Source organism: Giraffa tippelskirchi, chromosome 6 (genome assembly GCF_054371585.1).
Source record: "Giraffa tippelskirchi isolate mGirTip1 chromosome 6, T2T-mGirTip1v1.2.pri, whole genome shotgun sequence".
Taxonomy (NCBI): domain Eukaryota; kingdom Metazoa; phylum Chordata; class Mammalia; order Artiodactyla; family Giraffidae; genus Giraffa; species Giraffa tippelskirchi.
Window position 1 is genome coordinate 130976517 of NC_137280.1, and position 26111 is coordinate 131002627.

At 41.3% G+C, this 26111-nt stretch overlaps 1 protein-coding gene and 1 long non-coding RNA gene across 22 annotated transcripts in view; one reads left to right on the forward strand and one right to left on the reverse strand.

The window, feature by feature from the left end:
- PPP2R2B (protein phosphatase 2 regulatory subunit Bbeta) overlaps positions 1-26111 on the reverse strand; it is a 764919-nt gene that overhangs the window by 382033 nt on the left and 356775 nt on the right. For 10 of the 21 annotated variants that reach the window (XM_081505064.1, XM_081505082.1, XM_081505050.1 and 7 more), the window contains exon 1: positions 614-770. The exons of 8 other annotated variants lie outside the window; for them this stretch is intronic. Coding sequence is in view for 3 of the 13 variants with exons in the window: in XM_081505039.1 (XP_081361165.1) it covers positions 614-732 (119 nt within the window). In the remaining 10 variants the exon portion in view is untranslated. Of the gene's footprint in view, positions 1-613; positions 771-26111 lie in introns of those variants that run through there. 3 more of the 21 variants (XM_081505052.1, XM_081505063.1, XM_081505061.1) reach the window with 1 other exon arrangement.
- LOC145511550 (uncharacterized) lies at positions 23-25566 on the forward strand. The gene is made up of 3 exons (XR_014057939.1): positions 23-315; positions 624-1337; positions 23068-25566. It is a non-coding gene; the product is annotated as an uncharacterized LOC145511550 (long non-coding RNA).

Below are 26111 nucleotides of genomic sequence, written 5' to 3' on the forward strand. Positions count from 1 at the left end.
CTTTTGGCGGTTTAAACCTCTCAGCACACAAAGCTGTTCCTCAAACCAGTAACAGCATTTCTACCACGCGGCCCATGTGTTTGGAGGAAGCACTCCCCAGTCAACCTTAGTGTGGAACTCTGATTGGTTTCAGCTAATTGGCACCTCTCACTGGTCTTGCCATGGTGATTGGGTCAAGACAGAAGACGGTTTAAGCCAGTGAGAAAAAAGGAGATGTTTGCTGGAGCTACTGGAAACTGCTTCATGGCTCAGAGGGCTCCCAGGAAAGAAATTCTCTCTCTTTGCTCAACATTTATGTAAAAAGAGATTCAGAAGGTAGGCAAATCATCCTGGAGCTAGAAATTCAACCTTGGGAATAAGCAAGATACCACAGAGGATCAAGAAGAAAAATGGAAAGAAATTGTTTGTAATGACATAGCTGAACTACTTAATCAGCCTTACTCCAAAGCTTGGACTATTTCCACATTTTTCAGTTACATGGAAGTTTGAATTCTCTCTTCCTCTCTCTTAACTAAATCTGTTTTGAGTTAGTTTTTTTCTGAACTGAAACAAAAAGATTCACGTTGTATACGGGTAACCACTTTGTTTTATGCTCATCATAAAATTCACTTACTTTTTTTCAGAACAGCAAGTATGATGGTGGTCTTGAAGGACCATAGGAGACCACAGCTTAACACAAACTGTAAACAGGCTGATTTTACCTGTCAAAGCCAGAGTAGGATCGGCTTGCATGATTGAGATCTATAATCTCATAGAGTACCCTCAAGTGTGTCTGCACTAGTGAACTGCATTCCAGTCAAGGCTTTCAATGGTAGTCATAAAGCCTAATTATGAAGACACGATGAGATCACTGCACAACTGGACCAAGAAATAATGTCTACCCTAACAAGCAGATCGGTTCATTCCAGCATGATTCCGCAAAGACCCTGCTTGCGTTTCATATACATTAAACGTTTTCAAATGGATTAGTAAATATTAGTTACTTAGAGAATGATGTTCCTTTCTGAGACCCCCATAATGCCTTTGCATACAATTGTGCTTGAAAATATAAAATCAGTGCAAATAAAGGAATTACAGGTTTTAATGCAAAGCAATCTGTAGCAAAGTGGAATCACAGCTGCCTCAGATTAATGTGACAGCCTGCATCTCATCTCTTGGATATCTAGTTGTGAAGGATGAGTCTCTCCCAAATGCAGGAGAATTTGGATATAAGGATGGGAAAGGGGAAGACAACAGAGAAGACCACAACAGGAGGAAGTGAATCTCCAAAGGAGGTTTATCAAAAGAGTGAGAAAATAGGATATGGTAACCTCTTACTATCAGAGTCAGCTTCATGGGTGAGTAACCTGTAAACTCATACAGGGCGCTTTACTCACAAAGGCCCTTTGATAATCTATATAATAATCTGCTGTCACCATCTTGGTATTTTTAATACTTTTTGAACAAGGGACCCCTGAATTTTCATTTCGACCTTAATTCACAAATTGGATAGGCCATCCTGCTTGCTGTATTGATCTGATACTGTATTGATTTACTGGTCAATGTATCTTAAGTTTCCTCTACTAAAAAGCTGCCTGCCGATGCAGGAGACACAAGAGATGCAGGTTCGATCCCTGGGTTGGGAAGATCTCCTGGAGAAGGAAACGGCAACCCACTACAGTATTTTTGCCTGGAAAATTCCATGGACAGAATTTCTGGTGGGCTACAGTCCATGGGGTCACAAAGAGTTGGACACAACTGAGCAAACACACATTAAAATCACACAAGGGCAAAAAGAATAGAAATTTTGTCAAAGATCTGCCTGTGACTATCTACGTGTCTATGTTTTTTGATTATCTGCTCCTCTTTGACTGCCTTGGTGTTGAACAAATATTTCAGTGTGACGTTATAATTCTTAAATTGGATTTACCACATTTGGGGGGGTTATTTTCTTAGTGGGATTGCAATATGCATTCTAATTTACCACAGCCTTCTTTATATTAATACTAATTTGATTCTGAAAAATACAGTAACTTTTCTCCAACATAATTGCATTTCCTCTTATTTTCTTTGTCTTATATCATCATATTTATTAAATCAATTGTGTTATAAATGCAACAATACAGTGTTGATGTTGTTGTTTCATTCAATCTTATGTCTTTTAAAGAAGTTGGGGAAAGATGAGTAAAAGTATATTATGGAGTCTTTTATACTAAACCACATACTCATTATGCTCTTTATTTTTCCTGTGGATTTAAGTTACTTTCTGATGTCTTTTCCTGAAGGACTTCCTTTCTTCAGTATATCTTACAAGACAGATCTGCTAGCAACAAATTTATTCAGTCACTGTGTATCTAGGAATGTCTTTATTTTGCCTTCATTTTTGAAGAAGAATTTTGTCAACTCTAGCATATTTGTTTGATGGCACTTTTTTGGATGCACTCTGAATATGTCATTCTACTGCCTTCTGGCCTCCATGGCTTTAGGTGAGAAGCCAGTTATGAACTGTATTGATGCTTGCCTATACATGATGAGCGGTTTTCTCTTGCTGCTTTCATGCCTTTTTGTTGGGTTAGGCTACAACAACTTGACTATGATATGGCAAAGTGTGGACCTATTTGTATTTATCATTTTGGGCTTTTATTGAACTCAGATGTGTAGAGTAACACTTTTAAAAAATCAAATTGGGAAGTTTAGGGCCATTATTTCAGATAATCTTTCTGTCTCCTCTCTTCTCCCTGTTAGATTCCCAGTTGTCAGATGTTGCTGCGCTTGACCTTTCAAGGTACAGGCTTCTGAAGCTCTGTATACTTTACTTCAGTCTTTTTTCTCTATTCTTCAGGTTGGGTAATTTCTATTGATTTACAGTTCACTGATTCTTCTGCTCTCTCAAACCAGCTGTTGAGCCCCTGCAGTGAATTTTTACAGTTATTGTACTCTTCAGCGACAGAATTTCCACTTGGTACTTTAAAAATATTTTCTGTATCCTTATTAAGAATCTCTACTTGTTCATGTATTGTTGCCACACTTTCCTTTAATTCTTTAAACATGGTTTCCTTTGATTCTTTAAACATATTTGCAGTAACTGCTTTGAAGATTTTGTCTGCCAATATCTGGTAACGTTGAGAGAAAATTTCTATTAACTGACTTTTTTTCCTGAGTACAGACCACACTATCTTATTTATTGGCATGTCTCATATTTTCTCTTAAAAGTAGAACATTCTGGATAATATATTACAGCTATTCTGAATTCTGGTATTTTTTCCCTCGGAGGCTGTTGTTGCTGGTTTTATTTGTCTAGTAACTTGCCTGAACTAAATCTGTGAAATATGTTTCCTCTGTGGTCACTAGTGCTCCTGCTAGGTTGAGGCTGTTGTTGTTGTTGGTTTAAATATAGATGCTTCATTTTATTTTTAAACCTGGTTTGCAGAAGTTGCTTCTGTGTCTATAGAGCTTAGTGCTCAGCTAATGATTACACATCAGCTGTGCGCAAACACCTCAAACCCTAAAGGTTTCCATCCTTTGCTGTTGTATCTGTGGGTAGGGAAGCACACTTAAGGTTCAGGCTGTTTGCAAGCCTCTGTGGGTTTTAATTTCTGCTGGACTCTCTCAAGTCTTCTATGCTTGCGCATTCAGGCCTAGGATTAACCAGAAGTGTGTGAAGGGCTTCAGTATCCATCTTCAGTATCCACAGTACACATCACAGCCTCAGCCAGGAATATGCTGTTCCTGCCCACAAGTACAACCTCAGGCTGGGGGAGCTTGTGATCTTCCCCACTGACCCACCCCTGAGATTATAATTTCTATTGACAGCTTTGCTGAGTGTGCATATTGCCCACTTTTCCAGATTGGGTGAGTCTCCTCAACATTGGCAGAGTAGCTCCTGGTTATCATGGATTTCTTTACCTTGGCAGAACCAGCAAGCTGGGGTAAAGCTGATGAAAGAAGCCTTAGGGTCAGAACTTCATAGATTTCTACTCTTTCCATGTGAAGTTTAGTGGTTTTTAAAGCATGGACACTTCTCAGATTGTTGTATGTCTTTGGTTGATTTCCAAAGCACTAAATGGTTGTAGTTATTAAATTTTCCAGCATTTTGATAGCATTTTAGGGAGAGGATTTGCCCAGCTTCCTCACAGAGCCACAGCCAAATATTCAACCCTCCCTTGGGTTTTGACTTTGTACACTTGTGTCTTGAGCCCATAAATTATGTAGATCATCCTGTTTATTACAGATTTTCTCTTTCTCTCTTCTTCTTTTATGGATCCTGTTTCACACACTTAAGCCCAATAAATGCTAATGGCTCAAGAGCAATAAAATCTTTCTTAAATATTTAAGATAATTTCAGCAATAAGCTATATACTGCTATTGCTATAAACCCCACAAACTGACTTGCAACATTCAGTAAACTCTCCAAACGGCACTTGATCTATTCGTAGTCCCGTGGCCTTTCCTTCAGGCAAAGACTGGCAGTTATCTGATTCTGCCCTGCTTGCTGTCACTCAATGCTCCACAACTGCAGCAGACATCACTAATCAATTGCAATCTTCTTGCCCACTAAGCCCAGACATGGAGAGTCCTCCTCAAGCAGAACACTAGGCAGAACTCCTCAAGCACTCATATGGTTCAGGAGACGAGGTTGCTTAGTTCTAGCTTGAAGTCCAAAGCTGAAGTTTGCAATTCTTCAACTCCCTGTTGTTTTCACTCACAAGTCAAGACTGAATTTGGTATCCTTTTCCATTTGGGTCTCGCTTAGCTCGTTTGGTTCAGTTTTTCCTCTAGCTTCTGCACTTACTCCCTTGATGATTTCTTATATTCTCAAGATTTGTGAAACTTTTTATTTTATATTGGAGTATAGTTGATTAACAATGTGTTAAGATATCATGATTTTAAATCCATCCCACTTATTGGCCCTTCTCAGACTTGTATTTTTAGACTAGATCTCTCCCAAACTCCAACTACCTATACATCATCTCCATTTAGAAGTCTTAAGGACATCTCCAAGTGACCATGCCCAAAACTCAACTTCAGATTTCCCACCTAGAATCTCCTTCATCCTGCTAGGATTTGTGCATCTTGATTGACATTCAATTTATTCTCACAGATGCTCAGAACAAAAAACTTAAGAGCCATTCTTGGTACTTCTCATTCTCACGCCATCAGCAAACCCTGTTGGCTCTGCCTTCAAAAATAAATCAGAACACTCTGCTGCCTTACCTCTGGCACTGCTACCATCCTGGTCTGAGATGCAACATCTCTCACAGGATTGTTGCAACTGACTTGACTACTTATAAATTTGACTTTTTTATGTTCTATGGCACCCCACTCCAGGACTCTTGCCTGGAAAATCCCATGGACAGAGGAGCCTGGTAGGCTACAGTCCATGGGGTCGCTAAGAGTCGGACACGACTGAGCAACTTCACTTTCACTTTTCCCTTTCATGTACTGGAGAAGGAAACGGCAACCCACTCCAGTGTTCTTGCCTGGAGAATCCCAGGGACGGCGGAGCCTGGTGGGCTGCCATCTATGGGGTTGCACAGAGTCGGACATGACTGAAGTGACTTAGCAGCAGCATACCCAACATAGTGATCCAGAGTGACTCATGATCCTAGGTATTCTATATTCAACATAGTAGCCAGAAATTAAGGCTGATGTGCCACTCTTCTGTCCAAAACATCCCAGGGGCTCCCATTTCACTTTAGGACAAAAGGCTTTTTAATGACTTACAAAGGTCTTCCCAACACAGGGATCAAACCTGGGTCTCCTGTACTGCAGGCAGATTCTTTAACACCTGAGCCACCAGTAAAGCCCACACACAGTATGTGCTTATATTCACTGATCTCATCTTTCATTATACAGCCTCTTACTCCCTTTTGAGGGCTGCTGGCCTCCTTGATGCTTCTTGAAAACAGCATACTGGCTTTTTGAATACTTTGCATTTGCAGTTTCCTCTTTGGAGCCTAAAAAAATAAAGTCTGACACTGTTTCCACTGTTTCCCCATCTATTTGCCATGAAGTGATGGGACCAGATGCCGTGACCTTAGTTTTCTGAATGTTGAGCTTTAAGCCAACTTTCTCACTCTCTTTTTTCACTTTCATCAAGAGGCTTTTTAGTTCCTCTTCACTTTCTGCCGTAAGGGTGGTGTCATCTGCATATCTGAGGTTACTGATATTTCTCCAGGCAATCTTGATTCCAGCTTGTGCTTCTTCCAGCCCAGTGTTTCTCATGATGTACTCTGCATATAAGTTAAATAAGCAGAGTGACAATAGACAGCCTTGAAGTACTCCTTTTCCCATTTGGAACCAGTCTGTTGTTCCATGTCCAGTTCTAACTGTTGCTTCCTGACCTGCATACAGGTTTCTCAAGGGACAGGTCAGGTGGTCTGGTATTCCCATCTCGTTCAGAATTTTCCACAGTTTATTGTGATCCACACAGTCAAAGGCTTTGGCATAGTCAATAAAGCAGAAATATTGTTGAAGGTGAAACTCCAATACTTTGGCCACCTCATGCGAAGAGTTGACTCATTGGAAATGACCCTGATGCTGGGAAGGATTGGGGGCAGGAGGAGAAGGGGATGACAGAGGATGAGATGGTTGGATGGCATCTCTGACTCGATGGACATGAGTTTGGGTAAACTCTGGGAGTTGGTGATAGACAGGGAGGCCTGGCGTGCTGCAATTCATGGGGTCACAAAGAGTCGGAGACGGCTGAGTGACTGAACTGAACTGAACTTCCCAAAATGCTTATACCTTGGATGTCCATGTGACATTCTCTCACCTCCAACGTTTTGCTGAAATGCTACCTCCTCAATGAAGCCCACCCTGATCACGCTATTTCACACTGCAAACCTTTCCTTCCCATCTGCTGCTCCCTCAACTCTTCCTTCTTGTCCTTTATCCACACCCGTCTCACCTTTTTCTACATTCTCATTTCTTTCCCTCGAGTTCTTTCCATCTACTGTGTGATAGAATTTACTTACTTATTATCCTTATTGTTTATAAATTGTCTTTCCCCCTCTCTAGAATGTAATGCAAAAAGGGCAGGAATTTTTGTTTTGTTCATTGATACATTATTTCACACTTTATAGATAAGTGCCTGGTACATAATAGGTATCTAAAAAATATGTGTTGAATGAATGAATCAGTGGTGGATCCATGGTTCTGATATAGGTAGGTGTTCTTGAAGATAAGGACAGGAAGTGAGAACAGTTCCCCAAAAAACTTTAGGAGTAAAACAGTTAAAAGAAATGTCTAGAGAACTTGCATGAAAAGAAGAGTCAGTGATTAAAAAAATGAAACAGGATATTATAATCCTCGTCTTGGCAAGTCCTGGGAAACATTAGCATATTAAAGGTTCTGAGAAATCTTGCAGGCAAAAAATGGGCTTAACTTTATTTATCTCTGGCTTCTTTCAGGATTACTTTCTCTATCTTGAATTTTCCATAGTGTGAAAAATTATGTGCCTAGGTACAGGGTTTTGGGCATTTATCTTCCTTGTCATTCTCTAGGCTTCCTGGATTTGTGGTTTGGTGTCTGACACTAATTTGGGGGAAGTTCTTAGTCATTATTGTTTCAAATATTTCTTCTGTTCCTTTCTCTCTTTCCTCTTCTTTCATTATTTCCATCACACGTATGCATGTTATACCTTTCATAGTTGTTCCAAAATCCTTGAATATTCTGTTATTTTTCAGTCTTTGTTTTCTTTGCTTTTAACTGTCAAGGGTTCTATTAACTTGTCCTTTAGCACAGAGATTTTTCCATAGCTGTATCCAGTTTCCTAAGAAGCCCATCAAAAATATTCTTCATTTCTACTATAGTGTTCATGTTTATCATTTCTGTTTGATTCCTTCTTAGAATTTGCGTCTCTCTGCTTACGTTGCTGATCTCTTCTTGCGTGCTGTCTACTTTATCCATTATCACTCTTAGCATATTAATCATAGTTGTTCTAAATTCCCAGTCTGATCATTCTGGTGCTCGCTCTGCTTCTTCAATTTTTTTTTTTTTTTTGCCTTTTACTACATCTTGCATGTTTTTCTTGGTAGCTGGGCATAATATACTGGGTGAAAGTAACTGCTATAAATGGACCTTTACTAATGTAACGGAAAGATGGGAGGAATGGGGACATATTTTAGTGTCCTATGATTAGGTGTCTGTCTTTAATCAGGCTATGCACCTCTGGCACGTGACCTTCATATGTTTTTCCCACTTTTTTATCTCCCCTTCACTGGGACAGGATAGCTAGAGTGGGCTGCAGTTGGGTGGAAACTTCTCCTCCCATGTGAAAAGTCACAGTTGGGGGAATTGGATATTTCCCTTCCTCCATGTCTGTTAGGCTCTGATAAAACCCCAGTATGTTAGGGGGCAGGCCTTGTTAAAAAGAATAGAAGGCTCTGTCATATTTCAAAATGGTTCCTTTTCCCATTCTCCTGCTAGAAGTACAGGGAATTTTTCTCTGAAATTTACTGTGAGAACTTAGTTGACCTCTTGGAGGTAAATTTCACAAAATTGTGGGCTCTTCTGTGACAGGGTTCCCTTGGTGTTTTTAACTCGCAGAGCTAGCCACACTGAACCTCCAGCAATTCATCCATTAAAATTCAGATTTTTCTACCCGGGCATGCGTGCTTAGCCACTCAGCTGTCTCCAACTCTTTTTGACCCCTTGGACTGTAGCCTGGTAGGCTTCTTTGTCCATGGGATTTCCCAGGCAAGAATACCAGAGTGGACTGCCATTTCCTTCTCCAAGGGCTCTTTCTGACCCAGGGATTGAACCCATGTCTCCTGTGACCCCTGTATTGGCAGGTGGATTCTTTACCACTGAGCCACGTGGAAGCCCCTTCTACCCTGGCACTGGTTCTCAAAGCAGTTTCTGGTAAGCCGAGATTCCTGGTATTTGTCTGTCTCTCCAGTCTTAGGGACAGCAGTTTTCCCTGTGACCTCCCTTCTCTTACAGATCTAAGAAGAGTTGTTGATTTTTCAGTCTGTTCAGCTCTGTTCTTATTGTTAGGGTGGAGTAGCAACTTCCAAGTGCCTTAATGTGAAACTAGAAACCTTAATTTTTTTTGGTCATAATCTCAAACTTCCAAAAAAGGTTTCTATATTACCATGCATAAGTAAAATGAATAGCAGTTATGAGTGTGGGCTCTGAAGACAGACACCTGAGTTTGTAGTTTGGCTTTGTAATTTATAAGAATTCTTTGTGTTTCTAAGCCTTAGTTCTTTTATCTTTAAATGGGGATGGTAGCTATATCACATTTTTGGGTGAAGATGAAATAAGATACTATGGTAGTGTCTAGAATAATAAGCGGAGAAGGCAATAGCACCCCACTCCAGCACTCTTGCCTGGAAAATCCCATGGACAGAGAAGCCTGGTAGGCTGCAGTCCTTGGGGTCGCTGAGAGTCGGACATGACTGAGCGACTTTATTTTCACTTTTCCCTTTCATGCATTGGAGAAGGAAATGGCAACCCACTCCAGTGTTCTTGCCTGGAGAATCCCAGGGACGGGGAAGCCTGGTGGGCTGCCGTCTATGGGGTCGCACAGGGTCGGACACAACTGAAGCGACTTAGCAGCAGCAGCAGCATAATAAGCCGGAGAAGCCCATGGCACCCCACTCCAGTACTCTTGCCTGGAGAATCCCAGCCCATGGCACCCCACTCCAGTACTCTTGCCTGGAGAATCCCATGGGTGGAGGAGCCTGGTAGGCTGCAGTCCATGGGGTCGTGAAGAGTTGGACACGACTGAGCGACTTCACTTTCACTTTTCACTTTCATGCATTGGAGAAGGAAATGGCAACCCACTCCAGTGTTCTTGCCTGGAGAATCCCAGGGATGGCGGAGCCTGGTGGGCTGCCGTCTATGGGGTTGCACAGAGTCAGACACGACTGAAGCAACTTAGCAGCAGCAGCAGCAGCAGAATAATAAACATTCCCACAAGATTGAGGGTAAGAGGAGAAGGGGGTGACAGAGGATGAGATGGTTGGATGGCATCACTGACTCAATGGACAGAGTTTGAGCAAACTCATGGAGATAGTGAAGGACAGGGAAGCCTGGCATGTTGCAGTTCACAGGGTCACAAAGAGTTGGACACTACTTAGTGACTGAACAACAAGTTTTTAAACTAAACAACCATTTGAATGTCTGCATTCTGCCAGATATTATTTTAGATGCTGGAGATACAAAAGTAGAAATTGGCTCATGGCCTTATGGCACTGATGTTCTAGAGGAAAGAGACAGGAAAACTAATGAATGAACATTTTCTAATAATGACGGGAGTATGAAGAAAGTAAACCAGGGTAATGTGAAGAAGAATGGAGGGCTGCTTTAGGTTGGGTAGTCCAGAAGCCTTTTCAGAAGAGGGGCAATTGCGCTGAGAGTTGAACAGTTTAGGATCCAGTGCCAAGCCACCATTTTTCTGGAGACAGCATCACAGCAGAGGGCATAACAAGGGCAGGGGTGTAAAGGCAGACCTGAGCTTGGCTTGGTCAGGATTAGATGAAACATCCATGTGGCTGATCACGGGGAATATAGGAGAGAGAGTGTGTCTCCATTGTTTTAAATAGCACCAACACTTCTGGGCCTTTATTTGGGGGATGACCTCTCAACTTAGAGTCCTTTCTGAGGGGAGGAGGGGAAGGAGAGTGGTTCTAGAGGGATTCTAACAATGACCCAGTGGTCTGGAGAGGAAGGGAGATGCAACTGTCATTCCTGGGACTCAGGAGGAATTGACCAGACTGTTTTGAATAGGTTTCCAGGTAAGGGTGGTGACCAGTGCTCTTCTCAACTACTCATTAAAAAGGGCAGTGGGGTTAAGGTAGATATGAATGTAATCAACTCACAGGATAAAAGAAAAGGAAATAGAAATTCAGGTGTAAATGTCCATATCTGGATCTTAATGATACTGTGTTTTCCCCTGACCCTAATGCTCTCATCCTTGCCAAAGCCTACACTCACTTCTCTCAGTTGACACGAGTCTAAAAATTCTCTTGTGTATTCTTTTTCCATCTCTCCCTTCTTGGAGGATGGAGATACATCTCCTGGGTCCAACTAAACATCCAGGAAAATGCTCAGCAAACACCACACACTTACCTTGGAGAAGCTCAATTACTCACAATACCATAATTGAGTTCTTTTCCAGACATAAAACCGTATGCACATGGCCAGTGAATATACATTTTCACAGGCATTCATTTGACCTTGTCAAACTAGCCTGAAAATTTTGTTCCCTTTGTGCCAAGGATAATTATTTTTAGTGCTCTTCTCAGTAACAATAGTTGAAAGGAGGAGAAAGTGATATCTCTGTAACTCAAACCAGATCCTTGTGCAATAACACACGGGCAAGTGACAATGTGATGACATTGTTTTGTGTGGGCATGCCTTTGTTCCCCATCTTAATGCTCCTGAATGTAGAAGGGACCTGTTTATTATTCTTCTGCTCCACAATGGGAAAGCAAAGTGAGAGGATGGCTGACCTTGTAGCTTTAGACAAGATTTCTTAACAAGAATGCTTGCTCACAGCAGGCCTCCTTGGAAATATTCAAAAATACTCTCATACAGAGTGAAGTAATTCAGAAGGAGAAAAACAAATATCGTATATCAATGTATATATGTGGAATCTGAAAAAGTTGGTGTAGATGATCTTATCTACAAAGAAGAAATAGAGACACAGATGTAGAGAACAAATATATGGAAACCAGGAGGAAATGGGGGTGGGATGAACTGGGAGGTTGGGATTGACATGTATACATTATTGACACATATACATTATTGCTCAAAAGATGGCATCCAAAGAACTTCCCACCAGGGCCCTCGGGCCTGCCCTTTGTAGGCAGTTCATTCCATCTGGACCCTGAGAAGGCACACCTGATGCTTCAGCAGACCTTGTATGATATCACAAGATGCTGGAGTAGAAGGACCTGCACTCATCTTCTCCTGCAAGAACTCCAAAGTTGCAACTCGCTACTGAACAACCATTGACAGGAGAATGCTGGATTCCACCAAAAAAAGATACCCCACGTCCAAGGGCAAAGGAGAAGCCCCAACAAGATGGTAGGAGGGACAAAATTGCATTTCGAATCAAACCCCATATCTGCCAGAGAAGCTCAGAGGGCTCAAACAAAACATTATTGATACGATGTATGAAATAGATAACTACGTTCTCATTAGTTATGCTCTGTGGTGACTTAAATAGGAAGGAAATACAAAAAAGAGGGCATATATAGATATGCAGAGCTGACTCACTTTGCTGTGTAGTAGAAACCAACACAACATTGTAAAGCTACTATACTCCAATAAAAGTTAAAAAAAAAAAAAGAAATACTCTCTATCATTTATTCTTTCTAAAGCAGCATTTTCTTGACTGATATCAGCCCAGTCAGGGGTACCATATGGCACCAATTCAAAGATTCAGGGGTTGTTGGCCTTACAGGGATTTACCCAGATGTCATCTTCCTCCTTTTTCAGGTTCTTGGCTTTTGAGGCATCTCATTATTCTTAGCAGCTCTAGCAGGGGGTAGGCTTAGGGGAGAAAGTTGAGGCCACTTTTAGCTCCTCATTAGCAGGTTTGGGAAAAGCCTGGGTGGATGGTAGAAAGAAACTGTCCAAGGTGAGGTTTAAGAATTCTCTGTAGGTTTTCATTCTTCCCACCTTAGCTTGTTTTATCATGAATAACTGAAATTTGACTATAAACGAGAAGCAGGTCTTAATTATCTTAATGACTAACTAGTCAAGGAGTTACTTCTTTAAATCATCAGTGCAATCTATCATCTAGAAGAGAACTTGTGTGTTTGTGTGTACACATATGTGTATGCATTTATTCATGGGTGTGCATACATGTGTGCGTTCTTTGTTTTCCACGAGGGTGTCAATGGATTCATCTCAGTCCTTTTCTACAACCTGAGCAGGTCATTAACAACAACCCAGTATATTTCCTGCCATTCTTCACAAGGCATCAGCCGAGTTCCAAACTCTTTGGACCTTCCTTTGTGTGTCAGTACTCAGTTGTTTGGACTAGCTCAACCCATTCATTCAGGAACTAGTCACACCATGTCACTCCATTTCTGTTTTTCTTATATTATTTCACAATCATCTCCAGGAAATCAGGATTCTCAAATTCAAACCCTTTTGTGCTTTAGAGCTTATCAGTTGATCAGCCTGCCTCTCAATGTTCCATCCTGGTTTTACAGGATCAGTTCAATTATCTAAGATATCAAATCTTTGGACAATAGATGCTAGGAAGAGACTGAAAAGTCTAGAGGTCCAGGGACTTTGCTGGTGGTCCAGTCACTCAGAATCTGTGCTCTCAATGCAGGGGGTTCTTATTCAATCCCTGGTCAAGGAACTAGATCCCACATGCTGCAACTAAGAGTTTGCATGCTGTAACTAAAGATGCTGCATGTCACAACTAAAAAGATCCTGTGTGCTGCAACTAAGACCCAGCATGGCCAAATAAACAAAGAAATATTTTTTCAAAAAGTCTAGAGGTCTAGCTGGCTACATCCTTTCCTCCCATCTGAGATGTTCTTTAGGAGCATCACGTTCATGATTATGATAAAGAAGGTCACAGATCAGTGAGAAAAGGAAAACTAACCACCCAGTACATGCCAAGAGATACTTCCTCCTGAAGTGCATCAGGAGAGTCACTTAAGGAGGGGGCCAGGCAGAGAAAGCTAAATCCACCAGATATTACCACTGTGAAGGTATGAAAATGACCTTGAGAATCTGGAAGGACAGCTTAGGAAATGGTGCTTCCTTACCTGTAACAGCATTAAGCATGTTAAAATGCCCATGTGCAAATTATATCGTATGCTGTTTTAATTAAAGCTAATTGTATTCTACCTTGGAATTATAACAAATTCTGTTTGTTCTTTGAAAAATTCTGATTAAAAAAAATACCCTTCAACAGCTCAGATTTCAAGTAAAAGGGATTGGAAGGTAATCTCATGTGTTTCCAATTGGATGAATTGTTTGCTTGTAAAGTTACTTCCTAAGATTTTTTTTCAATTAACATATTAGATCCTTGAGGAGTACTCTGGATGAATGCCCGAGTCGCTCTTTGGTTAAGTAGACGAGCACAAAGACTCTGTTCTGGGAACCCAATCCTCTGATTAGTGAGCAGGTCAAACCTCACCTTAATTATTTCTCTTAAATCAAAAGGCTTTTTATGATTATTTGAGAGGATTTTTTTTTCATTTTCTGTCAGATAAGCACTTTGGCTATGGTGCCTTTTTCTTGGGGGAAAATGAAAGGAAAAAACCCTTATTATAAACTGTACTACTGATGGTATTAGTGGTTGCTTTGTTTTGTTCTGAAATTTCTACTTCAGGCAGATTTCCAAGCATCCAAATACAAGCAAAATGAAACACATGTAAACTAGGAGCGTGTGGTTTATTGTGAAAAACAGAACCCATGAGGAATTAGAAGAAGTAACCTTTCACAAGTGAGGTGGGAAAAGAGTGTGTACATGTGTGTGGGGTGACCAGGGGTGATTTGGGGCCTCAAACAAGGTTGTACACCTATAACTTGTCTGGGTTTCACTGTAGCTCAAAATTTTAAACCAAATATTTGAAACTTGGATCTTATTTCATCAAAGCTGAAAGAGAAATTGGAGAAGAGAACAATTTTTTTTTTTGTAGGAGTCAGAGGTGTTGTTAAGGTGAACCAGCTCATTAATTGGTAACATTCATAAACAGGCAGGGCTGGCCTGGATACGGAATGATGGAAAGGCAGGACTTGTCTTTGGTGCAGAAAAACAGGTGGGAAGTCATCCCTTCCCTACTGCAATGCATCCCTACTCTACCAGTTACCATCAATTCGTTCATGCTTTCATTCTTTTGTTCTACCATTATGTATTGAACTACTAGATGCTGGGCACTGACAGTGCAACAGCAAACCGGACAGACTTACACCAGTTTCTGTGCTCCATCTCTCTCTCAAAGTCACTCAGTTGTGTCCGACTCTGTGACCCCATGAACTCTGTCCATGGAGTTCTCCTGGCAAGAATACTGGAGTGGGTAGCCTTTCCCTTCTCCAGGGGATCTTCCTGACCTAGAGACCTAACATTGGTCTGTCACATTGAGGCAGGTTCTTTACCATCTGAGCCACTAGGGAAGCCCAGTTCTTGCACTGCTTGCAGTCTAATAAAGGATGTGAACAATTACACTAGACATAACTGCACTGTATGATTCATGCTAACATGGGTGAAGGTCAGGTAGCTTCGGCAGCACTTAGGGGTTGACCCAACAATATCTGAGGATGATGCTGAACTGTCAGGAAATAAATTCTCTGAGGAAGTGGCATTTCAGCTAAGGCCCAAAAGTGTCAGCCAGGTAGGTAAAGAAGGATTGAAACAAAAACAAGGGAAGGAGAGGAGGGAAAAAAGTGTTCTGATGGTATGTTGGAGGAACTAAGAGAAGTCTGGTATGCATTAGATGTCAAATCTGGAAGAGGAGGGTAGAAAACCTGGTTAGAAGACTAAGCAAATCTTAGAGTCATGAGGATTGAGTCCTGACTTCTGAGGTCTGCACAGGCTTAGGATCAGATAGAGCTGGGCTGGATCCACAGTGCCTGACCTTTCCCAGCACCTCGGATGAATTACTTACCTTCTAAGCCTCCTTATTCATTTAATAGGGATATAATACCTACTTCATAGGACTTCTTGGAAAATTAAGTGACAGAACAAGTCTCTATCTGGCAGATGAGAGTAGTCAATAAATGAGAGCCCCAGCTGTTTGCTTTATGATGGTCAAGTACAATGGCACTTCTACAAGAAATAATCTCTCAGAGAAAGTAAGCACTATTATCATCATCTTAGGCATCAGCAAGGCTACATGTGCTGACATTTTTGGGTGGGGTAACTTCCTGATATGACTCACTTACTTACTCTTTATAAAAGGTTAGTCTTTAGTTCCAAGAGAGCAACGCTTTCCCAAAATAAGCATGAAGTCCGTTGATTGAACATCATTGTAGGTATTGTGTCCACCCACGATCACATTCATTGTCCCGATCATTCATGCTATTTAATAAGATCCTCAGACTACCATCACACCCCCTGCTGCGTGGACACAGGAAGTAAATGAAATAAACCTAATGACCGCATCCAAGTATTCCTAATACATGAAATGGCTTCTTTTCGTTATCACTTTAAGATTCCTGGTAAGTAGGGGAAAAAATAAGACAAGCCAGACAGTTATTATTATGAATAGTTTCTAAAAGAAAGATGGGTCTATTGAGATTCTTACAGCCCTATCCATTGCTTTTCACATCACTAGGCTCAAACAAACAAAACCTCTCTCAATAGACTGATAGATAGTAGGAAGGCACTCGCTGACCAAGCAAAAAAAAAAGCTCTTTTGAGCCGAAAAGAAAAGGCTATTATCTCATTTCCTTTAGCCCCTACGGCTGTGGGCTTGGTGTTTCTGTAGAAGCACTGTAAACCACTAGCATTGAGAATTTACTCCATGCCAGGTAACTGGGACCATGGAGATAAAGGACATATACTTCTTGTTCTCGTAAAGGTCATTGGTCGGCCAAGGGAAATAGATAGCCAGTAAGTTAATGCTTTTTTCAATGTTTTCCAATTGGCCAGCGCCTGTGCTAAAGGCTGCATAGGCTTTGTTGGAGTTGACCCTCTGAACAACCCTTTGAAACAGGCAATATCGACTTCAATTTGCAGGGAAGAAGATAGAGATTTAAGAGTGGTTCCCAGTAACTTGCCTCCAAATGGCTAGGTAACACGTGGCAGAGCTGGCATTGAGCTGAAGTCATCTTACCTCAAGACTCTTGCTTTTGAATGCTAGGTTACACCACTCCCCCATTCTTTATGGTGTCTAAGTAGGTTACTATGATGTGTGGTGCTGAGTGTATAAGTACTGTGGAAGCAACACCGACAGAAGGCAGGGAGAGAGGAAGAGAGATGGAGCCAGAGTAACTTCCCAAGGGAGGTGGTCTCTGCATGGAGTTCTGAGGGCTGAGCAGGTTTGGCCAGGTCAGACTGTGAGGAAAGGAGAAACCCTGTGAGTATGACTGAGCAGCATTTCCATCTTCAGGAAGAGGATGGTTCCAAGGAAATGCTCGGAAGAGCTCTTGGTTATCTGCATCCATAAAGGCAGCACATGGACAGATGCCCTAAAATTCATGTCTCTCTGGCTTCTGTGTAGCTAATGTTTTTATTTATTTATATCCTGTCTCATTCCACAAAGGTTTGGAGGTAAAATTCATTACATGGTTTTTATGCAGTGACCTTCCTAATTAAGTTTTTCTCTGCACTGTCATGTTCATCTTTGTATTCCCTGAGCCATATGCACAGCGACTTGAATGAAAGTTGAATTGAATTTACATACTTTGAGCACACTCGAAGTAGCTAGCAAGGGCAACTGGTCCCAGAAGCTTGGTGGGTGGCAAGAAAGCTGGTCCCAAACTTAAAATTGCTTAGACTGAACACGGTATTTCACTGAATCTAAGATGCCACTGATGCAGGCATGCTATGCTGTCACTTTTTGTGCCCCTAAGAAAGCAAAAAAAACCCAAAACACTGCAATTTAAACTATAATACCATGTTGAGTCACTATCTATTGCAAGATGCAATCTGATTTCAGATATGGTTAAATATGAAAAAAATGTGTGCCTTTAAAGAGAAGATAATATGGTGATCATACTGCCCCCATCCACTTCAAAAAGTCAGAAATTCTAAAAATTAATGAAACTTTTCTACCTTTCTGGGTGACACTTTGTCTAACAATTCAAACCTTGAAGATTCTGGAAACACTTTTAACTTAGCAATTGTATCTCTAGGAATTGAATCGAAGGAAATAAACATAGCAGTTTATAAGGATGTCATCAAAGAATTACTTATAGTCACAAGAAATGAAGAAATAATCTGAAATCTTCATTTATATGTGATATGATATGCGATATTACATGTATATGTGATATTAGTGCTACACAACAGATTAAAATATAAGAAATATTTTAATGGTAAACATGAACTCTTCACTATATATATATCTACACAAAACATATATTTTATGTTAGAATTCTATAATAGATTAAAGTGACAGAGAATACATTTAAATGGTGAAACATCTTTCTAATATATTAAGTTTAAAAAAATCAGGTAATTTTTATTACTTGTTTGTTTGTTATAAAACAAAATTACTGCTGTAAAAGTACATTTACATTTCATATTTACATAGGAATAAAGTCTTGGATGACACATGTCAAAATGTTTACAGGGGCTGTTTGGCTGATCTTTTTCTTTTCTCTATGTTCTAATTGCTCAAAAACTGGAAAACCAAACATTACTCGGGCAGACTTTTAAGTAGATATATGGATGTGGATAACGGAACAGTAACCACCTTGACATAGAAACTTCATTTTCTACTGAGTAGGCTCCTGAATCTTTCTCATTTACTAAACGAGCCTGGCTGGGCTGGTTCCAACTAAAGCCCTGGTTAAGAGGCTCTTTGATTCCCAGTCAGAAATATAACTTCCTCACCTGGGGTTTTCCCCTCAAAAGCTGACACCTAAAATGAGAAAATAAATACTGTAGACCGCAACTCTGCAAGGGGTCTGGGAACTCCAACTGTGCCCCGTCATTGGCAAAGTATGAGACCCTGAGCTAGAGCAAGGCAAGTTCTTGGTCCTACAAATGGGAAGGGAGGGTAAAGCTCAGAAGTCACGACGAGGCCTCAATTTTTACCATGAGCAAAATGGGAAATCCTTTTGTTCTCTTAAGCACTACACCTGCTACAAACTCAGTTTTTTTGTTTTTTGTTTTTTTGCAAATCACTTATAATTTTTTACAGATGAGGTCATTTTTTGATGGATAAAGCCTTGGTGGCTTATACCCCACTTTATGGATGAAGATGAAGTGCTATATTGGACTCCATCTATTTCTGTAGTGACCTGGTCTTCTCCAAGTAAACAAGAGACACTTTATAATGGCCAATCATAGAATTTCTGCTTGAAAAGGCAAGCCTTTAGCTATACATTCTACTTGTATATTTTTCCCAGACCTGAGGAGTTGCCTTTTGATATATTGTTTCAATATAGCTTTATATTTATTTATAGCTTGCTTTAAAAATAAGCTGTTCTTTATGCTTTCAAACATTATATATCTAACTCTTCCTTAATTTAAAGCTCAGTTCATATAAAAGTTTTATTTTGTGATCAAGTTTTATTTATTTGTTTATAGGCTTGGGTTTGTCATTTCATTTGTCAGCTCTGCAAGTTTTGCTTCATATGTAATACATCTCTCTATCAATCTATATTTCTTTTGTATACTGTTGGACAAAAGAATACAACAAAGATTTCAAGTAACGTGTAAGTATAGGTCAAGGGAAGAGGAGACAGTGTTGGGGTAATGTTTGGGTATTCTAGAAAGCATTTGCTATTTATCTTTCTTGCATCACTTTATTCTTCTTCTGGATAACAGTACCCTCACTTCTCTGGAGAAACTTACTCTTTCACACTATCTTGTCTTAATAGTCTGGCCTTTTCCTCCTGGCTGCTGATCTAGACCTGGCTAACCAGAACACCCCTTCTACCTGGCCAGGATAACAGACGCAGGTATGGGCACTGTACCCAAGCCCAACAGCCAGAGAACTTCTCTGGAATTATGTATGGATACTGAAGAAGGAGAATTTCTCTCTTCATTTTCATCTTGGATTTGAAGCCATGGGAATCCAAGTCCAGAGCTCAATCTTACTTGTTCTGGCCATGTGGGAGTAGCCCACTAGGAAGAGGGAAAACAATGCCACTCCCAAGGAGAACTGGAGCTAAAAGGGAGCAGAGTGATGAACAGGCACATTTAATGATGAGTCCTTCCACACAGAATGGCACCTCTACACCTTGATTTTCCAACAGAACTCCTTTCCTGTTTTAAGATATGCTTGTTGGAGTTGGGTTTCTGTAATTTAAAACTGCACAAGTTCTTGACTGATACTTGGTCTTTCCTCTCCCCTCCAAACTTTTTGAAGTACATGTATATGGTCTTTATGTACATAGAATTGGCTGTGCTCAGCCGATTTCTTTAATATAAGAGCACACTGATAGGTATAGTTTATTTAGATACCATCAGAACACAGTTAACTCTAAAAATATTAAGAGTGACTTCAGTGTTATATTTTCCATAAGCTATAATCTTACCATAGAGCTATGCCTTGTCTCTTGGTTCGTTTGCCCTTGTATTCAGACTTTAGTCCTGAATTGGAGCATTTATTCACTCCTGATGCAATTAAACCCTTCACTTTACTTTGCCAGAGACCCAGCACGGATAGGAGGCACATGTTTCCTAGAGTTGTGTCTTCTTGGTTCTTAAGATTATCCAAGGGCACTTAGAAAGAAAATGATTAGGAGGCTATATAAGATGCAGTAAGATTTTACAGACATCCAGGCTGACTTTAGAAGGCAGCTGGAAAACAGGACACTCATCTTCCCACCCTCTCCTCTCCCAAACAAATGCCATATGTCTGTTCACAGTGCATTCTGGCTCACTGCTACGTGGCTGACCTTCGATACTGAAAAGATGCCAAAACACTGGGGACCCATTTTCCCTTCAGCTCATTGTTACTGTCATGTTTAATATGGCTGAGGAAAGAAATGAAAATTATGATACACAGGCCTGTAATCCTTCGAAGATCTCTCTCCATCAGAGAGAGAGCTCTCTACAAGCTTCACGATGTTTATCCTGGCTCACAGAAGAAGGAGCCTTTGAGAAGCTTTGGAAAATAATGCTTCTGTTACCTGGGATGTGTTCAGAACCACTTCAGTATTTGTGTCATCTGTGTAACATCTAAGAAGTGGCCATTTTCACTTCCTTTTTCTAAGTACCGTGAATTCAATTCCAGATTAGTGTACTGGATGCAGAACTGTTAATAGTGGGGTTTGCTCTTCCATGTGTGACATGATGAACCAGTGTATCTTCTTACTACATCTGTAGAGTAAATGGAATTTCCCCTAAAGCAGAAGGAAAGGAGTACAAGCATGCCACTATAGAAGCTCATCAAACCACAAGGGACGAAACTCAAAGAAGACGAAAGAAACAGAGAAGAACTATAAAAACAACCAGAAAACAAGTAACCTTGGTGGGAGATGGGGCTGGATGGAGATGAAGGGGCTGGAGCTGGATCCCCAGGCTAGGCTAGGGCAGGTATGAGGCAGGGTTTCCCCCTCTGCTCCAGTGCCCTCTGTTGCAGGTTGGGGGGGTTGTGTGTGGTCAGTCCCAAGTTGATGGAGCAGAAGCTCCAAGGGTGGGGTCTGAGCTGACTCTGTTCCCTTTAAGTGTGTGCTCTCCCAACATCAACACCCTTGCCTCAGAGGGGAGCAGTGCTGGAGCAAGAAGGATCTGTGCAGGCTCTCAGCTCGTGATGGGGAATGGGCTGCGGTGGGCCAGCCATGGACAGAAGTCTGGGCTGCCTTTGAGGCACTGCCTATTCTAGGACCAGCTATGGCAGCCCCCACTGCATCTGTGTCTTCTTTGTCGCTCATGGCCAATCACTTCCCACAGCCTCTGCCGACCCCACCCTGCTGTGGAGCCATGCAAGTGGGCTCTCTGTGGGTTTCGTGTGGCAGGCTGTAGTGGTCCTGCTGCTGTGAGATATCAGGACCGTGTCTGATGCACTGCCTGCTTAATGGTAGGCAGTAATGGTCACCCTACTGCACTCAGGTACTACCCCAGCTGAGTCATTTCTGCAGCTCATGGCTGAGCTCTCTCCTGGGTTATGGCTGCTTGAGCTCTGGTGCAGAAATGCAAGGTAATGTAAGAGTGGGCTGAAGAATTTGCTCTGATTCAGGCTGGGGCATACACTGGGTGGTCACTGGAGTGGTCCTCAATTCACCCTTGCTGCCCTGTCTCTGGAGTAAGCCAGCACTTGCAGACTCCTCATGAGTCCAGGCTTTCCATAACTTTCTTGTTAGTCACAGTGGCCCTCCAACCAGCCAAGGGAGCTCATCCCACCTGTGTTGAACTCCAAGACCGGGGCACCCTATATGTGGCTTCCCTGGTGGCTGAGATGGAAATGAATCCGCCTGCAATGCGGGAGACCTGGGTTCGATCCTTGAGTTGGGAAGACGCCTGGAGGAGGGCATGGCAACCCACTCCAGTATTCTTGCCTGGAGATTCCCCAAGGACAGAGGAGCCTGGCTACAGTCCATGGGGTTGTAAAGAGTCAGATGCGACTGAGCGACTGAGCACAGCATATGTGGCTTGAACTGCTCACCCCCCAGGATGGATGCCCACTCATGTAATCTCCCTTTTCCTCTGAGTCCACTCCCGAGGGTACAGGTCTTGACATGATCACTTACTCCTCTTCCGATCCTATCTGATTCCTTTAAGATGTGGACCTTTCTTACAGCCTTGGTTGCACAGGAGAATTTTGCTGGTTTCCAGTTAGCTTTCAATGAGAATTCCACATGTGGATGTATTTATGATGTGTTCATGGGGGGATGTGAGTTCCATGTCCTCCTAACCCTGCTATCTTGATCAATTCCCCCTAAATGGTTTCTTTCTTTACCATCAGAAATGAGTCAAGCTAAAGGACAGCAGCAGTTAAAGATGTCAGCAGTTTCATGCAAATTACAATAAATGATGCCACGATATACCTTTCCTCTCTCCTCGCCCACTCCTCCCATCCCACTTGTACAACTATTTCTTTGGGATAAATCCCTGTAAATAAAATGTCTGTATAGAATGAACAAATGTATTTTTTCATATTACTAAATTATCCTCCTGAAAGGATATACCAACTTTTACTTTCACCAATAGTACATGAGAGTTCTAAGTTTTCCCATTTCCTTTGCCTTATTGTTAAGTATAAATGAGATACATGAGTTTAAACTTTAAATTTATGAATATTTATAAATATGTTCTCCTTTCCAGAATTCTAAACCACAATTCTTTATTCTCAGGTATCAAATATGAATCTATATTTTCTCTATTGTTTTCATAATTTGATATTTTAATATTTAAACTTTGACCATTCAGGTTGTGTGCGTGTGTATAAGTGTTTATGGTAACATTGCCATGTAGAGATTCCAACAGAGTTGAGTTTCATTTCTTTGCTTTGATATTTAATTTACTGTAAAAATTTGTATTTTCAGTTCAGTTGCTCAGTCGTGTCCAACTCTTTGCAACCCCATGGACTGCAACACACCAGGCTTCCGTCTCCATCACCAACTCCTGGAGCTTGCTCAAACTCATGTCCATCGAATCGGTGATGCCATTCAACCATCTCTTCCTCTGTCATCCCCTTCTCCTTCCGCCTTCACTCTTTCCTGGCATCAGGGTATTTTCAAATGAGTCAGTCCTTCATATCAGGTGGACAAAGTATTCGAGTTTCAGCTTCAGCATCAGTCCTTCCAATGAATATTCTGAACTGATCTCCTTTAGGATGGACTGGTTGAATCTCCTTGCAGTCCAAGGGACTCTCAAGAGTCTTCTCCAACACCGCAGTTCAAAAGCATCAGTTCTTCAGCACTCAGCTTTCCTTATGGTCCAACTCTCACATCCAGACATGACTACTGGAAAAACCATAGCCTTGACTAGACAGACCTTTGTTGGGAAAGTTATATCTCTGCTTTTTAATATGCTGTCTAGGTTTGTCATAGCTTTTCTTCCAAGGAGCAGGCATCTTTTAATTTCATGGCTGCAGTCACCATCTGCAGTGATTTTGGAGACCCCAAAAGTAAAGTCTCTCACTGTTTCCACTGTTTACCCATCTATTTGCCATGAAGTGATGGGACCAGATGCCATGATATTAGTTTTCTGACTGTTGAGCTTTAAGCCAGCTATTTTCACTCTCCTCTTTCACTTTCATCAAGAGGCTCTTTAGTTCCTCTTCTCTTTCTGTCATAAGGGTGGTGTCATATGCGTATCTGAGGCTATTGATATTTCTCCCAGCAATCTTGATTCCAGCTTGTGCTTCATCCAGCCCAGCATTTCTCATGATGTACTCTGCATGTAAGTTAAATAAGCAGGGTGACAATATACAGCCTCGATGTTCTCCATTCCTGATTTGGAACCAGTCTGTTGTTCCATGTTTAGTTCTAACTGTTGATTCTTAACCTGCACATATATTTCTCAGGAGGCAGGTAAGGTGGTATTCCCATCTCTTTAAGAATTTTTCACAGTACACACAAGTCAAAGGCTTTGGTATAGTCAGTAAAGCAGTAGATATTTTTCTTGAACTCTCTTGCTTTTTTGATGATCCAGCGAATGTTGGCAATTTGATCTTTGGTTCCTCTGCCTTTTATCTGGAAGTTCACGGTTCATGTACTGTTGAAGCCTGACTTGGAGAATTTTGAGCATTACTTTACTAGCGTGTGAGATGAGTGCAATTGTGTAGTAGTTTGAACATTCTTTGGCATTGCCTTTCTTTGGGATTGGAATGAAAACTGACCTTTTCCTGTCCTGTAGCCACTGCTGAGTTTTCCAAATTTGCTGGCATATTGGGTGCAGCCTTTCACAGCATCATCTTTCAGCATTTGAAATAGCTCAACTGGAATTCTATCACCTCCACTAGCTTTGTTCGTGGTGATGCTTTCTAAGGCCCACTTGATTTTGCAGTCCAGGATGTCTGGCTCTAAGTGAGTGATCACACCATCATGGTTATCTGGGTTGTGAAGATCTTTTTTGTATAGTTCTTCTGTGTATTTTGGGGAATGTGAATGGGGAAATACAGTATGCTTCCTGTCCCCTTCCCGAAGGAATCAGATTTATTTAGTAAGAACCTATACTAATTCATAGAAAAAAAGGCATTTTCAAGAAGCAATTATGAACATGATATTGAGCACACAGTAATAAGCAGTATTTTTAGCTTTAATATCATGGATAATTAAATTTCTCAGTACTTTTGCTACTCCCTTTCTCTCCTACTCAAAATAGCCCATGAAACTGTAAGAATATATAAAATTATAGGGTTAATCTTTAATTCATCCTAATTTGTTCTCTTCACATTACAATATCGGCAAAATCAAGTCTTTTTAATTATCACAACTAGTGACGATTTCTTGCAAATCATCTCCCAAACTCTTTGTAACAAGCTGGAGTTTCAGACTTGTGGTTCAGAGAGGCATTGTAAATTTTTGATGGCAAAATGGCTGAAACTAGGGGGATGTTTGTTTTTTCCCAAAGAAAATCTGTAGGGACCCATATGAGAGCTCCCAAATCAAGCTTATCAAAACAATGTTTTCAAGTAAAATGAAGACAACCTCCCTGGACCTCTCTTCCTCTGGACACTCACATGGATTCACTATTAAAGAATACTTGCTCTCAAAACACAAGATTCTGGGGGATTCCCTGGTGGCTCAGTGGTAAAGAATGCCTGCCATTCAATGCAAGAATTGAATTGCCTGCCAATGCAAGAGACACAGGTTTGATCCCTGATCGCAGAAAATTCCACCTACCTCGGAGCAACTAAGCTGGTGTGTCACAACTACTGAGCCTGTATGCCACAATGACTGAGCCCAAGTGCTGCAACTACTGAAGCCTGTCCACCTAGAGCCTGTGCTCTGCAACAAGAGAGTAGCCACCCACTCATCACAATTAGAGAAAAGCCCATGCAGCAACAAAGACCCAGCACGGCCAAAAATAAATAAAAATTTTAAAAAATACATGATTCTTCACATTGGTCTTTTACTGTTAACTTTCCACTGGATTAGCTGGTGATTCTGTCTGTTCTCTTGGCATCTACAACATGTGTTCAAGAAGAGGCAGTCCCAGTGCCTCATCTTGGGTGGATGGCATTTCATGTCAGTGACTTGTTCCTTAGCTGTTGAGATCAGCCTCATGTCTTTAAGTGAGTACTACTACTACTACTAAGTCGCTTCAGTCGTGTCCGACTCTGTGCGACCCCATGGACGGCAGCTCACCAGGCTCCGCCGTCCCTAGGATTCTCCAGGCAAGAATACTGGAGTGGGTTGCCATTTCCTTCTCCAGTGCATGAAAGGGAAAAGTGAAAGCGAAGTCGCTCAGTCGTGTCCGACTCTTAGTGACCCCATGGACTGTAGTCTACCAGGCTCCTCCATCTTTAAGTGAGTAAATGAATACAAATTGAAGTTTTAATCTCAGACTGTAACATCAGTGGTACTCTTATCACAAGTAGTTTCATAATGGTCTTATTACTGTTCCTTAGTGCAACACACTG